The sequence below is a fragment of the Pseudonaja textilis genome, chromosome 13 (genome assembly GCF_049901715.1).
Source record: "Pseudonaja textilis isolate UNSWEBS1 chromosome 13, rPseTex1.2, whole genome shotgun sequence".
Classification (NCBI taxonomy): domain Eukaryota; kingdom Metazoa; phylum Chordata; class Lepidosauria; order Squamata; family Elapidae; genus Pseudonaja; species Pseudonaja textilis.
Window position 1 is genome coordinate 11,541,685 of NC_142002.1, and position 21,033 is coordinate 11,562,717.

The window sequence follows — 21,033 nt, forward strand, 5'->3', positions numbered from 1 at the left end:
TTGGACCAGTCACTCTCTGTCAGACCAACCCACCTCGTTATTGTTGAGGGGGGAAATAGGAGAAGGAAACTGTGTTGGATAGGTTGACCGCCTTGAGTTAGTTGTAAAAATAAAAAGGCGGGATATAAATAAATGCTCAGTGTATATACACAAGGCATTATATATTGGGACTGTGTGCTGTCTCTGTAATTTTCCTTCCAAGAAGGATTATTTATTACTTACATATCTATGTGGCAAGAAAGGAAATTAATAAATGTCAGCAAGGGGAATCTGCAAATAGCTGAAGCCATATAGCATAACAGTGAAAACAAAATACAAGTCCAGCACAATATGTACCTAATCTTGGAACATCTGTAGCATACGACAAGAGAACTGCCAAAATATAAATACAGAAAGAGGACAGTATGTTTGGGGCAGGGTTTTCTGCATGCCTCTAAAAATAACAAGCCAAGCAGATGTGTTAAGCCTCTATTAAATTTAATGCCTTTGTTTTAACTTCCATACAAATCCACAAAGCCCCAAAGGATGAGTATGTTGGCTATATTACTAGAAAGCTGGTCCTTGGGAGATTTTTTTTTTAAAATATAGAAATGTGGCCATCATCACTGCAACAAGGTTGTCCAACTCTTGCATATTGCAAGGGTTTTTTATCATTATTTATTTATAACAAATAGATTGTATACCACTTCACAGTGCTTTACAGCCCTCTCTAAGTGGTTTACATAGTCAGAATATTGCCCCCAACAATCTGGGTCATCATTTTACTGACCTCAGAAGGCTGGAAGACTGAGTCAACCTTGAGGATTGAACTGCTGGCAGTTTGCAGAATTAGCCTGCAATACTGCATTCTAACCACTACGCCACCATAGCTCTTCCTGAAGAGTTATTATCAATAAGTCGACAAAGAAAAATGTATGTATATTTCCATACATACAGAGTATAAATCTTTGAGCTTAGTGTTTCCACTGTATTATTATTTATAAATACTAAAAATAAGTTAAAAGAGAGAGGAAAAACCACAGACATTAAATTCCTAACTTTCTGCTTCTTCTTTGAACCCTGATCTTCAATCTACAGTATTTATTAACATAAACTTTAGAAACCATACTCAACATTTTTATAATTGCCTTGCTGTATGATATGTGAGAACCATTCTTGCTTCAATCTAGTTAAACTTCTGTTTTGTATATGTACTGTGAGTTTTGTCATTGCTGTGTATTCTCCATGTTTAAGTTCCAAATCAGATATCCTGGTGCTGTGTCTTGTTTTTTTTCCAATGTTGTGCAAAGCAAGATCTTTTTGGAACAGTTATTATGAGAAAGCTCTTCCTTCTTCTATTTGTTGAGAAGAGGAATCCTGGGCTCAGATCCATCCATCGTCTTGCTGTTTTTGTCCACTCAGATCAAGGATGTGGTTGGGTATGACTCGTTGGGTCATTGCTTCTTCACTGAAGATGGACCTGAAGTACGTAATACCTTTGATCACTGTCTCGGACTTGTGGTGAAACCAGGTACTTTGCTACCGTCAGACCGGGACACAAGAATGTGCAAGACCATTACTGAAGATGCTTATCCAGGATATGTCCCAAAACCTAGACAGGATTGCAAGTGAGTAGGGAAACGTTTCCTTTTTAAAATTATCTCTGGCTTACAGAATGTTGCATGGCTCGCTGAACATACAAGGAGAAATCATAACCAAATGAAATGTCCATTGTTTTGCTTGCATGAAATAGCCACTTGAACATTGGGTTCCAAAAAGATATTTTCTATGAGGAGCATCAAAATGTTCCTATGACCAAATCAAAAACATTTAAATTCTTTTGCTCTCCAGTGGTAGAAAAGAAGTGCATACCTAATTCATCATTCCTATTAAAGATGCCTGGAAAACAAAAGGCCTAGCTATTATTTCAGACAAAGATTTAACTTTTCATTCGTGTTTTCCATACTCTTTTTTGAGATGGCATCAGACATGCATGATTTCTGGGCATTGATTGAACTGGATAAAGTTCCATGTATACATCATACAGCCCACTGGGATCAAGAAAAATAGTCCTTCTACTCATTCTGGATCATTTCCCACAGAAACTACTTGGGTTTTATTTTATTTATTAAATTTATATGCTGCCCATCTCACTGTCAAGCAACTGTTGTGCTTTCTCATACATGGTTATCTTATCCAACAGTGCCGTATCAACTTTCTGGCTGGCAAACCCACACAACAACCTCATAAACTGTGCCGCTGCAGGATCTGAAGTGAGTATGATGATTTTCACTCTCGGGCCAACAGTTTTCCGATGGGAACAAAAATGGCCTTGCCATTTGGGCATGCTTAGTGGGATGCAATTCTTTAATCCAACTGGGATTGGGAACAAACCCTTACTAACCCATCGGCCAGTCTGGAAATCATTTTGTGTAAAATAACCCTCTTGTTTCCTAAGTAACTGCAAGAGACCAGCTTATTCTTAAATTAAAATTGATCGCACTCTAAACACATACAAAAAGCATTATTTTTAGGGTGTGGAAGAATTACAAGATAGTTCCTGAAAACCATTCTGCAAAGATGCATCTGTCTGTGCACATCATTTTTTTGCAGCAAATTTTCCAGCTGAGAGTCCAGAGCAGTGATGTATGCATAATTGTAACTAAGAGCTTCCCCAAAGCAGCTGATCTTATTGAATCTTTGTTTGAGATTGAAGGATTCAAGAGAGTAGGAGAGTAACAGGCTTCAAAGGAGCTCCTTTAATGTTATTTGGACATAACTCTTATTGCTATTAGAGGACTTGTGTAGGAGAAGCAAGCCTGAAACTGCAATTCACTAAGTAGCTGGTGGGAATTCTCATGCACAATAATGCCAAAGAGAGAATGAAATAATGTACAGAAAGAGGGTGAAATGTCCTGCTCTTGGATAGAAAGGAAGCAGGTGCAGAATTGTATATCACACAGAACTGTAGTCTTTGATCTCCTGGGAAGCTTTAATGACTTATACCATGCATACTGTCAGGCACGAACAACTAGAACAACACATGCATTCAAAGAACATACTTTACAGGAATCTCTTCAGTCTCATTGCCTGTTCCTTGGGAACAAATAGATAAAGCTCCAAGGAACTTAGGAAGGATTGGCCCTGGTAATTTTGTGGTTGTGCAGTGACTCCAGGCTAGCCCCATGCTTGATCCCTCCTCCCTGCCAAACTGGGTGCCTTCCAGAGAAAGGAGGTGACCTTGATAGAAATAATTCACTGCTAACTGCAAGTTAACATGCTCCTGTCTGCGATCTTAATTACGTGATTAGTCCTCTCCAACCACTTGAATGACTGCCTGAAATTGACAAAAAAAAATGACAAAAAAAATCAGTTACATGATGAAGACTTTTTGCTTCTTAATAGGGTTTGAAAACCCAATATTTCTGATGCTGGGGAAAAAAGTAACTTGCTATACATTTAATGGCCAAGTACATTTTTAGGTTTTGCTGTTTTTCTTTCTATTTTTTTTGTCGCAGATGCCAAGAAAGTTAAACAGTTAGTATGTCCTCCTTTTCCTTTCCTTTCCTGTCCTTCTTTGTCTATCCAGCTTCCAAGCCTAAGGGAGGATTAGAGCATAGCTCTTCCCACTCCTACTTCAAACTGGCTGTCACTTATGGTCTCTTTCTATGTAACTTTTTAAAACTTTTTAATCTTTTAATGTAGATGTAACTGTAAGCTGCCCAGAATTACCCTATGGTAAGATGGGTGGCCAATAGATTTTCTAAGTAAGTAAGTAAGTGTTGTGGCCCCGATTCCCGAGCCTGTACTGTCAGAGGAAGAGGACCTGGAAGATGAGGAGGAGGAACTGGGAATGCCTTCCTCCCCAGGACCTTCCTCTCTGGCAATGCCTTCCTCCCTAATAATGCCTCAGGTTCCATCAGACAACCGAGAGGAACAGCCTGAGATTAATCAGGAGGAAGGCATATCGGAGCAGCCCCTGACAGGGAGTAAAGAGGAAGAGTGTGGGCTCAATCCTAAGCAGCGTTGTGGGAGAAACATGAGCAGCAACATAGGAGGTGTGGGAGGGTCAGAGAGTGAGCTGAGTCATTGAGCCACACCGCACAGGGGATAAAAGTGGGTGTGTTTTCTCCTGAAACTTTGTACGGGACAAAGTTTAACCTTACTTCAGATTTTCTTCGTGAATGACTATTTTTGTGGACTGTCTTGTGATTTTCTGTGAGTAAAACTTTATCAGTTCGGACTTGGCAGGCAGGACATGTGGGAATGCCAAGAATATTATCAGTTCCAAAGAATTAACTCTGTGAAGTCCGAGCCAGCTTGCCTAACTGTGTTGGTGTGAGTTTGTACTCTTTCTACTTTGTCTGAAACCATTGTTTTCCTTTGCAGGAAACAGGATTTTGGTTTGTGTTACATCACGTACCGACAGGACTCTCTGTTGGAATGTACCCACCTGGCTATTCGGAGCACATTCCAATGGGCTCGTTTTATAACAATCGGGCCCACTCCAACTACAGAGTAAGTCCACCTGCTGTGAAAACAGACAAAACCCAAATTTCTTGTGGTTTAATGATCTCTTCCTCTTCCAATTTCTGAAACAGAGATCTGTTATTGATCACTGTTCATATTCCCCTGAAATCAATGGCAAACTTTCCTGTTATCAAAGAAGAAAATATGCAGACTCTGTTTTGTTACCTTTTGAGAGGGGGGGGAGGGAAGGGGGGAGAGAAAAGGAAGGAAGGAAGGAAGGAAGGAAAGAAGGAAAGAAAGAGAAAAAGAGAGAGGAAAGAAAGAAAGAAAGAAAGAAAGAAAGAAAGAAAGAAAGAAAGAAAGAAAGAAAGAAAGAAAGAAAGAAAGAAAGAAAGAAAGACTTCTTGGAGTCATGAATTTGAGATGGGTGGGTGGAGGCATGGAATGGAATCTCCAAATCATGAACCTAAAAGGAAGTGCGATCCATTTTGTGCCAGATAAGGCATCAAATTCCTTTGAGGGGGTTGATGTTATAGAACCCCCCACCCCCCATAAAAATATATGCTTTCCCCACCCTCTAAGAATCATTCCGTGTAGATATTGCTTACCCAAACACCTTTCCTCTGTCTCCCCAGGCTGGAATGATAATTGATAATGGAGTTAAAACAACACCAGCATCAGCTAAAGACAAAAGGCCAATCCTGACTCTGATTTCTGGAAGGTAAACTGATTTTGGTAGCCTTGGATTTGGAATCACAGTTGTTGTTCTTATCCATGGGAAATTTTGCATGGATTTGGGCTGTTTTCAGGCAAAGGGAATCTGACCTGCCAAGCCACACAACTTTATTATCTGGGAACACCTTTCCTACTCCAAATCGCTGTCTTAAGTTTCCTTATAAGTTTCTAATCATCTTCCAGAGTGCCGATTTCTGTTTTTTTCCCCCTAATGCATCTCCTGATCCTTGAAGTTTTCTAATTAGAACTACAAGCTTTACTTGGATGCAGGAATTTGTGAGGGGATGATATCAAAACAGCTGACCTCAAGGTATTGCCAAAAAGGCATTAAGAGTTGTTAACCTAATTTTGCGAAACTTCTTCTCAGATAACATTGAATTGCAAACCAGGGCATACAAAATCTTCACCAGGCCAATTCTCGAATACAGCTCATCTGCCTGGAATCCACACTGTATAACGGACATGAATACAATTGACCGAGTCCAAAAGTATTTCATGAGAAGAGTCCTCCACTCCTCTGCTTGCAATAGAATACTTTATGTCACCAGGCTTGAAATTTTGGACCTGGACAACTTCGAACTACACCGGACGGTCTAACCTAAGCTTAATACACAAAATTGTCTGCTACAACATCCTACCTGTCAATGACTACTTCAGCTTCAACCACAATAACACATGGGCAAACAATAGATACAAACTCAAAGTAAACCACTCCAAACTCGATTGCACAAAATACGACTTCAGCAACAGAGTGGTCAATGCCTGGAACTCACTACCCAATTCTGTTGTTACATCCTCAAACCCCCAAAACCTTAACATTAAACTGTCTTCTGTGGACCTCACTCCATTCCTAAGAGGTCTGTAAAGGGGGCGTGCGTAAGCACACCAGTGTGCCCACCATCCCTGTCCTACTGTTCCCATTTATCCATACTCATTTATTATGTATATACTTATACCTGTTTATGTTTATATGTTGTGTTCATACTTATACTTGTTTTCTCATACATGCTTGAGAAACTAACTAACTAACTAACTAACTAACTAACTAAATAAATAAATAAATAAATAAATAAATAAATAAATGTGTTTCCTGGGGTGGCTGATCCCCATTTTTTTGCCTCTTGTAATTCCAGATACAGCCCACACCAGGATGCTGACCCTTTGAAGCCCAGGGAGCCAGCACTAATTCACCGTTTCATCGCTTACAAGAACCAGGACCATGGAGCTTGGTTGAGAGGAGGAGATGTGTGGTTGGATAACTGCCAGTGAGTCTTACCTCTCTTCATTCTCATTTTTGCAGAAGCCGGGCTGGGCTAAGTCTCTTTTTCCAAAGAGTTTCATCTGGCTGAGATTTAGGTGGAAATGAAAATCAGCAAGGCAGTAGGCCTCTTGTTTTTGCCAATACAGCCCCAGCTTGTGTGTGAAGCCTGTGTCAGTGCATCGTGGGTGTTTTGTTATGTACGTCAGTATGCATGCATCCTTTTACAGTATGCCACAGCAAAAGAATTTTAAACAAACTCTTCTTCCTCGAAAGTCAAAAATAAGCATCTGGTCTGGTGCTTTTATTTAATGTGGTCGCACATGCTTGCTAAGGATTCCAGTGCCAGGGGAGTAGACCTAAGAGAGCCTTCTTTGGAGAGAGGTTGCATAAACAATGCTCAGCATAAAACTCTCGTACAGATGGAAGACCGTTTCCTTATTTTGCTTTCTGAGAATGCTGGATGAACCAATTACATGTTTATTTTTAACGTTTTATTTACAATTTTTATAGCCTGCCCCAATCCACAAGGACTCTGGGAAGGGTCCAGCAAAACCAGAGGTCAGGTTTTGAAGATTTTAATTCTCCAGCTCTAGTCCTTTAAGCAATCCTCACTCCAGAGTTGTCTATGGGAAAGAGGGCTGGTTAAAAACAAGGCATTCAAGATGCTGGCCACAGCTATGAAATTGAAGCCCCACCCTTGTTTACTTCCATGAACAAGGGGGCAGGTTCAGTTTCCTGACTGTGGTAGCCATGATCTTATTTATTTGTTTGTTTGTTTGTTTTTGTCAATTGCTTACAAGATAATAGGTATAAGTAAAAACATAGTTATGAATACATGGATACATATAAGAAAAATAAATAAAAGAAACAATAGGACAGGGACGGTAGGCACAGTGTGCTTATGCACGCCCCCTACAGACCTCTTAGGAAATGATTGGATGACTTTCCTTGAACCCTCTGCAGACACCTTTGCAATCACATTACTCCAAGATGCAACAGTGTCTCCTGCCTTGGGCAAGGGGTTGGACTAGAAGGCCTCCAAGATCCCTTCAAGCCCTTGGTTCTATGACTCCTGCTTTGTGTTATTTCACTTTTAATGCAGCTCCACTCAAAGCTGACTTTCCAAGATTTCATGTCTTAGTGAGATTCCACTTGACCTGGAGTCACCCCAAATTTCCAGGTTGCTACTGGCTGTTCTAAAAGCCAAGGAGTGCGAGCAACTCTGGTGTGCTTATTTGACACCGGAAATTGCCCTCCTATTCAACAAACAATGGCTATGCTGACTCCATCCATTCCACCAGGTGCTTGTGGTTACTGTGGCAAATTGGTAGCTTAACCTCCCTTCCCCAGCCTAACATCTTCCAAATGTGTTACATCTGCAGTGGTTTGAAGTCCCAACCCTCAGAGCCACTGGTTGCACAAACTCCTAACACACCTGGATTGGATCCTGTTGCAGAAATCTGAGCTTGGCAACACAACTCTGCAAAACACATGACTCTTGTTTTGCCTCTGAGCTGCAGTCTGCTTGTGTCTTGAGAAGCAACTCTGCATATTTCCTTCTTCTTCTGGCCTCAGGGCAGCCTGTATTACTTTAAAACAAAACAGTCTCGTGTTTTTGAAAACTATGGATTTTTTTTTTAAAAAAAATGTTTTTACATAAGCCTGCTTTTAATCTACACACAGCCAAGTATTATGTTAAATAAGCAAGGATTAACATGAAAACTGTTCAGTAGCATTTCTTGGGGTAATCTGTAATTATCCCGCAATCTACAAAATCCAAAGTTAGTTTTAACAGCCTTTGCCAAAAGAGAAATGTAAGGAAAGTACTTGACGCTGGTAATTTAAAATACCGGTAGTCCTCGACTTACAACAATTCCTTTAGGGACCGTTCAAAGTTACAACAGCACTGAAAAAGTGACTTATGACCTCTTCACACTTACAACCATAGCAGCATTCCCCTGGTCACAAAGTTCAGATGTTTGGCAACTGACTCATACTCATGACGGTTGCAGTATCCTGGGGTCAAGTGATCAGCTTTGGCAACCTTCTGACCAGTGAAGTCAATGGGTTGTGAAGCCAGATTCACTTAACAACTGGGGTACTAACTTGACAAATGGAACGATTCACTTAATAACTGTGGCAAGAAAAGTTGAAATGGAGCAAAACTCACAAACAAAAGTGAATATACGTGTTCTAGGATAATGTAGCAGGATCTAATCTGGGTCAAATTTCACTTAACAAATGTTTCATTACCAACATAAATTTTTGGTCTAAGTTATGGTCGTAGCCTGAAGACTACCTGTAGTATTACTTTTTTTTCTTTGAAAAGTGCACTCTTATTTTATCACTAGTCGTTCCTCCCTTTCTTCCAAAGAGATTTCTCTCTAAAAATACCACATTATAAAACCACATTATAAAAAAGATGTTGAGATTTTAGAAAAAGTGCAGAGAAGAGCAACCAGGATGATTAGGAGACTGGAGACTAAAACATATGAAGAACGGTTACAGTAACTGGGCCTGGCTAGTCTAGTAAAGAGAAGGACCAGGGGAGACAGGATATCAGTCTTCCAATATCTGAGGGGCTGCCACAGAGAGGAGGAGGGGGTCAAGCTATTTTCTAAAGCGCCTGTAAGCCAGACAAGAAATAATGGATGGAAACTGAACAAGGAGAGGTTCAATCTGGAAATAAGGAAAAACTTTCTGACATGAGAACAATCAACCAATGGGACAGAAGTTGCCTTCAGAAGTTGTGGGAGCACCATCACTTGAGGCTTTCAAGAAGAGATTGGACTGCCATTTGTCAGAAATGGTGTAGCATCTCCCGCTTGGGTGGGGGGTTGGACTAGATGACCTACAAGGTCCCTTCAAACTCTGATTATCTATTATCTACCTCTAGGTGGTATAGCTAAAGATTGACATGTATATTACAGTTTAATTCTTATAACAAAAAAGATTCTGGGAATTTGCTGATGCTGCCACAGAGAACCAACAAGTTGCCTTAAAATAGGCTTTACTGTTTGTCCAACCTACTCAGTCTTGGCAGTTGCATCTGGCAGTAACTTTCCATGGTTCGCGTAGAGCTTCTTCTCTTCTCACATGTAGCTGGTGCTTGTTTGTTTTTAATTGCAAATGCCAAGGCTTTTATACAGGGTGTGAGTAGTATTCCCTCTCCATGCTGTTCTTAAACTTTTACTCATTCTTAGGTTGACATTCCACCTTTCTTTCATAACAGGGCACAGAATAGTGTACCTAATAGGAATAGCACTTAGACTTATCTACCGCTTCACAGTGCTTCACAGCCCTCTCTAAGCGGTTTATAGAGTCATCATCTTGCACCCAACAATCTGGGCCCTCATTTTACTGAACTTGGAAGGATGGAAGGCTGAGTCAACCTTGAGCCTGATCAGAGTCAAACTGCCAAATTGCAGGCAGCCTGCAATACTGCATTCTAACCATTACACATATCCCCCTGTGTCCTATTTTCCTCACAAACACAAGTTTGTGACTGAGGTGGCCTGAGAGAGAGAGAGAGAGAGAGAGAGAGAGAGACTGGCCCAAGGTCCCCCAACTGGTTTTCATGCCTACGAAAGGACTAGAACTCACCATCTCCTGGTTTCTAGCTCAGCACCTAACCACAACTCCAAGCCAGCTGTCTTGATAATTCCATGTTTCATTTAAAGACATCAATCCTATTAAAACTAGTTTAAATATATAATACAAATTTAACATTAAAATAGTCCTAAACCTTGCTTATCTTCTTTTTTTCCTGCCTTTACTTTCAAGTCACCAAAGGCAGATTCTCCTTTCTGTTAACCTTTAGATTAGTAACTTCTTTAGAACAAGGAGCTTTTACTTACTCCAGCTTCAAACCACATTACAAAACGATGCTGCATAGTTAATTTTAGTTGCTACTGGACAACTAGCGCCTTGTTGAGTCATTGTTCCAGAGATATTTCTTTACCTAAATAGAGAAACAGAATGACCAAAGGTGGCCAAAAAAAAAAAAAAAAACCTGTGGAAGTAAGAGTAACTTCTGACTTCCTGCTGGCTTCCCCAATGAGTTTCCTTGTTGGGAATCTGGCAGGGAGCATCAGAAATCTCTTTCCCTTCTCTTCCCTTCTCAGCAAGCGGATCAGTGGGGAGGGAGCAAGAGATTATGAGACTGGATGAGAAACGGTAATGGAAGTTTGAAAATGAAGATCACATGACCACAACAGCAGCCCAGCAATGCAGTAGCATCCAGTAGCATAAAAACAGCTATAACCTTCTCATACTTGATTCCCTTGGTACTTATGGATGTTGGTCACATTCTGTAAATTAGCCCACCCTGGTTCTAAAAGTGTTACCCTTGGACAGTGAAAAGGGAATGTGTGTGCATCTGTGTGTGCACTCATTGGGGATGAAACCCGGAAGAAGAACTGCCCAGGGGGCATTTGCCTGCTGGGAAATGAATTTCCAGTTTCTGGCATGCACTTCCAGTTTCTGGTGCACATGTGCATGCAACAATAAGCTGGCTGGCATGCATGTGCACGTCAGAAAATGGAAGACCAGCTGTTCAGTTTCTGGCACTGACACGCGCAAAGGCCAGCTGATTGCCACACACGCCAGAAACCCGGAAGAGAAATGGACGAAGCCTCATGTGCCAGGCAACATGGCTCTGCATGCCACTTTGGACACACATGCCGTTGGCTTGCCATCACGGCCCTAGGATGCACTGTTTCACCCAGTTAAAAGTCAGAGACTTTTAATAGAATATAAATGTAATACATATAAATGTGCCACAAGGTGGTGAAGTCTCACCAGCAGAGACATATATAAGTTTGTTTCTCTTTCTTTTAGCCTTCGGGTTTCCTTTCACCCATCAAGCCCTTGTAATTGTATATTAACAACCAACTTGAATATCTCAGTGCTTTTTAGTCCTTTTTTTTTTAAATCCCAGAAAGTTTTTTTTTCCAGCTTGTTAAGTTTTTGGCAGTATTTATCCAGGCCAAGTTCAAATAAGTTTCCAGGTTTCATAACTTAAGTATTTTTTTTTATAGCTGTAGGGATCTAGCTGTTTTAATATTTTGTTACTGTACCAGAGCCACACTATGTACGCTAAGGTATATTGGAATTTACATTATTTTTCAGTGCAGCAACTTGGGAAGGCAAAAGTAATTTGCTTTAAACCAGGAACATCACTTGCTAGCTCTTTTAATGCAATAATTTTGATTTAATAATTTTAGGGGGTTCCCCCATCTTTTTATCCCACAACTTTTTTTTCTCCTAAAATCAAATTTAGACCCACTTTCTGGTCTAAAAAATAAGCAGGATCAAATCTATAATAGTACTTAGATGAAGACACTGGGAAATCCTGCAGCTGAGTTAGACTGGAAAGTGCCAGTTTGGTGTAGTGATTAAGGTGCCGGGAAACTGGGAATTCCACTCTAAGAAGAAAAACCAGATGGGTGACATTGAGCCAGTCACTCTTGCTCAGCTCTAGGAAGAAGGCTTCTGAAATCTTGCCAAGAAAACTGTAAAGACTTGTCTAGGAATGGGAGGGAACCTGGTCTTGAAGGAAACTTTATTGTACGTCATGCTCTGTAATTGACATTCAACTTTATGGGGTGACTTCAGAATAAAGGATCAGAGCCACAATTTTGCAACAATATAAAGGAACTAGCTCGATACCTGTGTTTCACTATAAAACTATATGGTTGGGCTTATTTTGGGGGGAGGAAAATAAGGGGAAAAATTCTGCCACTGCCTATCAGCATCCATCGGTATTCATCTGTCAGTATGTGAGAGAGCTGAGGGCTGTTTGGAAACTGAAACTGTATTTGCTGTGTGAGCAAGGAGACAGCAAGGAGGCTGGGCATGGCTTAGCTCAACTGTTCTATACTAAAGCTGCTTGATGCTGTGAAACTAAAACTGAAACTGAAACTCCTCTCTCTCCTCTGCTTGTGTTTTGGATTTGGAAGAGATTTCTTTTCAGGTGGTGAGGAGGAGTAGAACTTCTTAGCATCAGAGCGTGTTAATAATAATATACAAAATACTAATGCTCTGATGGTCATTTTGAAAAATCCTTTCTTAGCGAGCACCTAGAAGTGAAGTGCCAAATTTCAAGTTTGTAGGCTTCATGGTTGTGGAGATTTTGTGATGATGCAAGTATTTTACTTTTATATATACAGATTGGTTAGGAAGGTCCAACAGAAAGATTTCATCAAAATGATCTGGGGGGTAGGTGAATTGCAAAATTTGTATGTTATTAAAGTAATATCTTTACTGAGTTTTTAGGGTTTGCAGCTCCTTTTATGTTTAATTTTGATTGAACAGGGCAATGAAGGAAATAGCAGTTGTGTTTATGCCCTTGGTGCTTCATAATCTAGCACCACATTGGGAGAACCAGGACTTCTGAATTATACGTAGATTCCATTTGTAAACCCTTTGTTTATTGAGTTTTCCTTCCATATCCTTGTATATTCAAAGAAGCTCATTTAGTCTAAGAAATCATGATTTCCCCTCCACTGCAACCGATGGGGGAATGTTACTGAGAACTAAGGAAGTTAAATAGCCTAAATTAATAATGTCATTAAGCACCGACCGGAATCCAGTTCTCCAGATTAACCCAGGAATGTCTCTCTTCCTTGCAGGTTTGCTGACAATGGGATTGGCCTCACTCTGGCTAGGTAAGCATTCTTGTCGATGGAGATTCTCAGTTATCCAGGCCAAGGTTGGCCCAAAGGTGCTTTTTCAAGAGGCAACTGGACTTTCCTTGTTTTTGCTTGAAGACGTTTCGCTTCTCATCCAAGAAGAATGGAAGAAGCTTATTGGATGGGAAGCAAAATGTCTTCAAGTAAAAACAAAGTCCAGTTGCCTTTTGAAAAAAGCATCTTTAGGTAAGCATTCTGGGTGCCTGTTTAGGATTTTTCACCTTTTGCAGTTACAGAAAAGCAGGATTTGGCCCAAGAAGCCACACTGACCAGTCATTTTGATTTCTCCTAGTGGAGGAACCTTCCCACACGACGATGGATCAAAACAAGAAATTAAAAATAGCCTTTTTGTGGGTGAAAGTGGAAATACAGGGACTGAAACGATAGACAACAACATCTGGGGACCTGGAGGATTAGACCACAGTGGACGGACTTTGCCCATTGGACAGTGAGTTTCTCTCTGGACATTTTCTTGTTAGGTTCAGGTTTGCAAACCAGTATAGAATTTAATTCGATTCTTTTTTCTAAACCTGCCATTGAAGAGACCATAAATGAAAAAATAAATAAATAACAACATCTCTTAGATCTTGTTCTGTTCCTCTACAATGAACAGCCACAGATAACACATTTGAGATTCCTATTACAATCAATCAGTCCAAACTGAAGTTCATCCAACTTCTCAAAGACTCAAATAAACTACTTTTTTTGGCACAAGAGCTGCTTCCTAACTCATAGTGGTTTTTAATTTGTCCTCAATTTGTCCCTTTGAAGGGGTGAACAGATGAGTAGGGGTTCTGCCTGTTGAAATAGTCTTGAAAAAAACAGCATGAAAACGCTCTTTCCTTCTGATAAGAGTTTATGACTTTTGTGCATTGCATTTTAAATCATATTATCCATTGCACATCTAGACTGAGGCTTGTGATGTCAATGTGGACCACGTGGAATGCAAAAACTACTCTCACTACTATCATACCATTATTGGTTCCCATTAGTATAGTAATTGTAGCTGGCTCTTAAGAACTTCACTGCATCACAAATTGGATCCCACTGAAGAAATTATACAGTCCAGCTTTCTGCTCTGGTAATAACTAGCTACTATGCCTCTAGGAGAAACGTGCATATAGAACACAAAAGCAAATTCTCTTTCAATTCTGGAGGCAATATATGGGCCTCACAAACAACAGTCATTGTTGACTGAGCTTGTTTAGAGAGCTTTGTCCTCTCTAAAACTCTCATTCCAGACTTGGATTTAGATTTCAGCCACGTGGTTTCTCTGTTCTGGAATATCTGGCTAATTTAAAAGCATCAAACAATTGCTGTTGACTTCTTTTCTCTCACCCTCCTTTCCCAACTTCTCTTTTCTGGTAGTCACTTATTAAGAACCTCTTTGGGGGAATGTTTCATGCAATGAATGAATGAATGAGTACATTGCTTCTTAAGGGGTTGGCACACTTATTTGATAAATGGATGGATGGATGTATAGTCACAGAGACAAATGTCCCCCTAGTTGAAATATAACATATTCAACACAGAGGCACGTACAGCCATTCACAGCTTGAACACAACTTTAAAAACTCTGAGGTGTGTTAATAGGCATCTCAAACCTTCCTACATACACACCTGAAAGACTGTAGAAGCTAATTTCTTCAGTTTGACAATGATCCAGTAACATGCAGGATTTATGCTTCATTGCCTATTGACTTACTTGTTAGATGTATATTGCGGTTTTCCTCCTGGAACTAAAGATAGTGTATATATTCCACTCTTCTATTTTTTTTCCACCATAATCCTAGGAGCTGGGCATAAATAGTGCCTGGTCTAGAGTCAGCAGTGAGCTTTCATCACTAAGTATAAATTAAGTATCCTAGTCCTTTAATTGTTGTACCTCACTGGTTCTTGGCAATGCATTGATGCTTTCTAACAATCCTTAAGAGTAGGAGTGTCAAACACAAGGCCCGTGGGCCATATCCGGCCTGCAGGGTGCTTGGATCTGGCCCGTGAGGCTGCCTTGGAAACAGCAAAGAACCAGCCTGTGTGCAGCCCTCCCGAGCTCCGTTTTCACTGGCAGAGGCCTGCAGGAGGCCATTGCAAACGAAAACAGAGCGTGGGAGCCCGTTTTCGCTAGCAGAGTGCTCAGGCTGCCACAGGCATCCCCAACATGAGTGACAACAAGCTGGCCATGCCCACCCAGCCCCCTGAGGTCAAACACAACCCTGATGCAGCCCTCAGTGAAGTCGAGTTTGACACCTCTGCCTTAGAACTAATCTAATGGGCATCTTTCACAAATATGTTTCAGGAATTTCCCAATTAGAGGCATTCAGTTCTATGATGGGCCGATCAATGTTCAGAATTGCACTTTCCGAAAATTTGCTGCCCTGGAAGGCCGACATACCAGCGCTCTGGCTTTCCGCCTGAACAACGCCTGGCAAAGTTGCCCTAACAACAACGTCACAAATTTGGTCTTCGAAGACGTCCCGGTGAGTTTGTCTTCAGGGTAGATTGATGAACCGGACTGTGCCAAGGAGAAATCTTGGAGGCATAGCAGAATTTGTAGAGGAAATTCTGCCCCAATGACAGAATTTCTTCCCTGTACATTTGCAACTGGTGTTGAACTAAGTTTGGATTTAGCTTCAAACAAGGATTTACAAGTTGGTTTTGGCTACGTTAAAGTTGACAGTGATTTTGTTGTTGAGGCCATCATAATCCCATTTTAGGGATTTATCTTTGACTTCAACTTACAGCCATTCATTTAGTGACTATCCAGAGTTAAAATGGCACTGAAAAATGTGAATTATGACTCTCCCTCACACAAGCATTACATATGGTCACACGATCAAAATGACCCTTGTATATATTTATGATGGTTGTAGCATCTTGGAGCCATGTGATCGCACTTTTCAATTAAAAAGTCTGTCTAATTAAACAAATGATGAACATATATTCTATTATTGGGAGAAAAAACATGTATATTCAGAGATCACTATTTGGGAAGCAAGTTGTGTTCCTCTTCAAAGGGTTCCCAGCATTTACTGAGCAATATGTCTGTTGTCTTCCATGTAGATTTCCTCCAGAGTTTTCTTTGGAGAACCTGGTCCTTGGTTCAATGGGTTGGACATGGATGGCGATAAAACATCCGTTTTCCATGATGTAGATGGCTCAGTGTCAGAATATCCTGGATCATACCTTATCAAAGAGGACAATTGGCTCATTAAGCATCAAGACTGCATTGAAGTTCCAGATTGGAGAGGATCCATCTGTAGTGGACGCTACGCACAGGTAGCAGGGATGGTGGTGAACACACAGATTGGAGGGTTGTTGGTTCCCTGTTCCTTGTCACACCTAGGACAGGTTGAAAATTGAATGTATGGGCTATTTGAAATCCAATAAAAACCCAAAGTTACAACAGAATTAGTAGAATGAAGCTCTTTCCACAAAGCCCTATTCCTAGAAGTTAAAAGGCCCCAATAAACTCAATTACATCCTTCTTACAAGTCTTTATTTCTTGTATGCACTGATAGCTGAATGGGAAGCCAAATTTTGTGCGACACAAAAGATTTAAATAATTTTTTTTAAAAAAAATGCCATTGCCTGAAAGATAGAGATGGATAGAAAGCCCTTATTGAAGGCAGGAATTTCATAACCCCTGGGAATAAATAGCAATAGAACTTATACAATGCTTCACACTGTTTTACAGCCCTCTCTAAGCAGTTTATAGTGTCAGCACATTGCCCCTAAGGTCCTCATTTTACTAGCCTTGGAAGGATAGAAGGCTGAGTCAGCCTGTTGAGCTGGTCTGGATCGAACTGCTGACAGTCGGCAGACTTAGCCTGCAATACACATTCTAATTAAATATACTTTCTCTCTTTTTTCTAAACAGGTGTATATCCAAGCATATAAATCCTCCAATCTGAAGATGAAAATCATCAAAAATGACTTCTATACACACCCTTTGTATCTAGAAGGCGCCCTGAGCAAAAGTACCCATTACCAACAATATCAGCCTGTGATCACTCTGCAGAAAGGCTACACCATCCATTGGGACAAAGCAGCCCCTGAGGAATTGGCCATCTGGCTCATCAATTTCAATAAGTGAGCATGCAAGCTCTAAAAAAAACCTTTCTGAACTTTGATTGTCCATGATCTAGGGAAACGGTCTACAGCCTTTCCAGCTTTGCAGACTGACAGGAGAAGGAGAGTGGTAGTTCAATGCATGTGTGCGTGCAGCTCCATTTGTGTAAGTGATGTCACTCACACAAATGGAGCTGCTCACATGTGCTCACCTGCCCGCTATGCTGCAAGTAAAGATGCCCTTGCACATACACTCACCGGCTGCTTCCACGGTCTGATGGACCAGTAGTGGGCTGCGGCCCGAGGGTTGAGAACCCCTGATCTTGTCAGCATTCCAACGAAACTCCCCATCTCATTCAGCACTCAGAAACAAAGTTTGTCCAAGTAAGAATTTATTAGAGAAGTCATATTGGCACACCTGGGAAAAATCCAAATCTGGGAGTTCTGGGTTTTGTCTTCATAATTGAAAATCAAACCCCATCCCCTGCACCCTTCAGTCCATCATATGGGTCCAATCATGCATTGTCCCAACTGGAGACATTCCTCCAACCATTCCTTTCCAAGTACAGGGTAACTTGTCCTTGACTTTAGAATAAAAATGTTGTTGAGTCTAATCTTCCACCTCTCTATGAAATCTCCCCTCCCAATTTCCCAGGCACTAAGATGTGGCAGCCTGGAAGCTTCTAAGTAAAATATGGCTTCCAAAGCTGACGGATCTAGGGAAACACAATACAGTATAATCTTCCAGCTCTGGCATCATAATTTCAAAATTTCCATTCTGAGTTTTACCATCTTTTCACCCATGTATTTCAAGTTCTTGCAGAAGAGAGGCAAAACAGTCATAATTTCAAGATGGAATACATGAAATGGGTCAAACTTACTCTTTACTCAGAGCCAATGACCTACCACAGGAAAACTGTTCCATATGACTTTAATGGATCTTTAAATCATTTTGGAACTAGTTAAGCACCAACATCTAAACATTTAAGCCAGCACGGAAAGAATCACTTTTTAAAATAAAAAAAAGTTAAATATTTGACTTGGCTTGTGGCGCGTTCCAGAAAAGTCATAGTCATGAGATTTGGGGTTGAGCTTTTTGTTTTTAGTAATGCTTATTTTCCTTGTTTTGTTTTTTTTTAGAAACGACTGGATCCAAGTTGGATTTTGTTATCCTAAAGGGACAACATTTTCCATTCTCTCAGATATTCACAATCGCCTTTTGAAGAAAACCTACAAAACTGGGGTGTTTTACCCAGCTCTTCAAATGGACAAACTTGAATATCGATATCCTACCAAGGGCTACTACTACTGGGATGAAGACACTGGGTAAGGAATTAACAAGCATTCTTGAATTTTTGTGGGATTTGGAGGTAGAAAGAGCGATATTTCTGATTGGATTTGAATGCATGACAACACCCATCATCCTTAGGGCTTGTTTTTGTAATTGTTCAAATCCTGCCCATTGGCATCCTTTTTGGTGGGTACGTCCTCAGCAAAAAAAGCAATACCATATGTGGCCTTACAACATTGTTGCAGAGCAGTCATAGCCACTTCGCTCCATGGGACAATATATCAGCTGTCTACCTTTCATTGGTTTTGAAATGCTCATGCGAACATGGAGAGGGAGAGAGGTCTGCTTTTCACACTTTTCCAGAGTTCTTGTCGGCCATCAAAAAGAGAAGAGGAACTCGCACACAAACAGGAAGCGGGTTTGGTTTGAAATCCTAGAGGCCTGAATGTTTGGGCTCCAAGTAATACATGATTAAAGCAACAAGAAAGAAAATGGCCTCAGTCAGGTCAGGCCAGCTTCATGGTTGATGCAGTCCCTCCTGCCCCAAAGGAAAGTATCACTCCTAACCCTTATGGATACAGGCTTCAGATCAAGGGTGGGCTTCAAAAATTTTAGCAATGGGTTCTCTGACCAGTTGCTGGGTGGGCATGGCCATGATGGGTGTGGCCTAGTCGGCCTCCTGCACCACAGCAGTTGGGAGGGGCGTTTTTGCCCTCCCTGGGCTTCAGAGGCTTTCCTCAAGCCTCTGGGAGGGCAAAAATGGTTCCCCAGGCTCCAGAGGCTCCCTGGAAGCTGGAAACAGGCCCATATCCACCCTTCCCAAACTTCCGGGAGGCCCATTTTTCATCCTCCCTGAGCCTCTGTGTGCGCCATGCACTTACCTGCATCCAAAACAGGCTGTGTGGAGACTCCTGGGAGGGGGAGGGTGGGGTGGGATTTGAGCGGTTCTCCAAACTGCACAGAATCTTAGCCCCGAACCCCTGCAAACCTCCAGCAGCCCACCCCTGCTTCAGATAGAAGGAAAACAGGTGTGGCACCTCCACTTGAAAGTCCCCCCCCTGGAGTTTCGTCTTTGCTGCTGCCAGGAAGAGTTGCGTCCTATTTGGATTACGTCCCTTGTCTTATCTACGACATGTTCCCGGTCACAGTTGCTCAACTCTTGCTTTCTTCTTTTTCTTTTAATAGGTTGTTATTTCTCAAACTGAAAGCTCAGCATGAGAAGGAGCCATTTGCTTTCTGTTCCAACCGAGGGTGTGAACGGATCAGGATCAAAGCCAACATCCCCAAGCAAACTGGTACCAGTGACTGTGAAGCTCTGACTTATCCGAAATATGCTGAGAAGCCAACAGTGGACGTGCCGATGCCCAAAAAACTGCCTAGTGCACGCATGGTATATTGATTTCTTTAGGGGACTATCTCTCTGGGATTTTCAAGGTCTCGTTTTAACTTTAATGAAAGCTTCAGAATATGTTAACCCTGGAGGCCTGGGTCTCTCTTAATGTTGATCTCTCTCTTAGTGTTGGCTTCAGTAGAAAACCTTTCTTCACGTGTTGGCATAGAGGTGGTTTACTGACAGGAGATTCTATCTGTCATACTTCGTATTTACTCAATATCCTTTAGCCGTGGTTAATTTAATACCTGTTTGTTTAATTAATAAAATGTTCCAGGTCCACCCAAGCCACTGATTCAGAAACTAACCATGCCAGCTGAACCCAGTTTGTGATTCAGCATAACATGTGAACACAGTTATAGAACCGAACTCGAGTTCTGGATCATCAGTCAAGAGGATTTTCTCTTGACTAGCTTTAGTTTCATGGTGTTAATAAAATTCCAGTCTATTCTATCTTCTTCCACATGGGTCAAAGTTTCTAATTTTATACTATGGAAGGAAAGGAAAAGAGGTTTGTTGGGAGTCTTGGGTGTGATGCCTTCAGAGTAAGGCCATAAATTATCCAGATCTGATTCCAGTATTAAAGTTTGTTTAGAATATCCTTGGATGCCATGTAAATGCCGTTTCTTTCTTTTTCAAAAATAGTACAAGAAGGATCATTTTGTAGAATTGAAGATAGAAAGCTACAAGACCAAATATTACCATCTCAAGGATGACTTTGCCTATATCTCAGTAAGTGTTTGCGCCATTTTTTTTTTAAAATGCTTATTAATTTGCCAATTTATTTTTATATAAGGATGTTCATCTTGGGCTCAGTTTAGAATTCCCTAAGCACATAAATCCAAAATGAAGCATCCAAGAAAACATTCAGAACAAGCAGCAGTTTGTTTCCAAACCTCCATTCTGGGAGAATGTTAAAGATTGGTTTTTCCTTTTGTGTAGGTTGATGGCAAGTCATTCTATCTTTCTGAAGAGGGTATTCAAGTAGTCGTGATTGATGGTTATGAAGGAAAAGTTGTTGACCGTATGAGTTTCAAAAATATTATTCTACAGGGAATCCCAGCTCAGATCATCAACTACGTCAACAATATTCGAAACAAGTAAGTTAACTGGAAACAGGGGCTCTCCAAGTTGCAGAAAGACCTAC

General features: G+C 41.0%; 1 protein-coding gene across 1 annotated transcript in view; it reads left to right on the forward strand.

The window, feature by feature from the left end:
- Positions 1 to 21,033, forward strand: part of CEMIP (cell migration inducing hyaluronidase 1) — a 77,289-nt gene that overhangs the window by 54,615 nt on the left and 1,641 nt on the right. The window contains exons 14-27 of the mRNA XM_087941374.1: positions 1,402 to 1,607; positions 2,183 to 2,252; positions 4,369 to 4,497; positions 5,085 to 5,170; positions 6,318 to 6,449; positions 13,078 to 13,113; positions 13,430 to 13,585; positions 15,434 to 15,614; positions 16,198 to 16,413; positions 17,015 to 17,226; positions 18,346 to 18,531; positions 19,682 to 19,886; positions 20,532 to 20,618; positions 20,829 to 20,986. Coding sequence (XP_087797500.1) covers positions 1,402 to 1,607; positions 2,183 to 2,252; positions 4,369 to 4,497; positions 5,085 to 5,170; positions 6,318 to 6,449; positions 13,078 to 13,113; positions 13,430 to 13,585; positions 15,434 to 15,614; positions 16,198 to 16,413; positions 17,015 to 17,226; positions 18,346 to 18,531; positions 19,682 to 19,886; positions 20,532 to 20,618; positions 20,829 to 20,986 — 2,060 coding nt within the window. The remainder of the gene's footprint in view (positions 1 to 1,401; positions 1,608 to 2,182; positions 2,253 to 4,368; positions 4,498 to 5,084; positions 5,171 to 6,317; positions 6,450 to 13,077; positions 13,114 to 13,429; positions 13,586 to 15,433; positions 15,615 to 16,197; positions 16,414 to 17,014; positions 17,227 to 18,345; positions 18,532 to 19,681; positions 19,887 to 20,531; positions 20,619 to 20,828; positions 20,987 to 21,033) is intronic.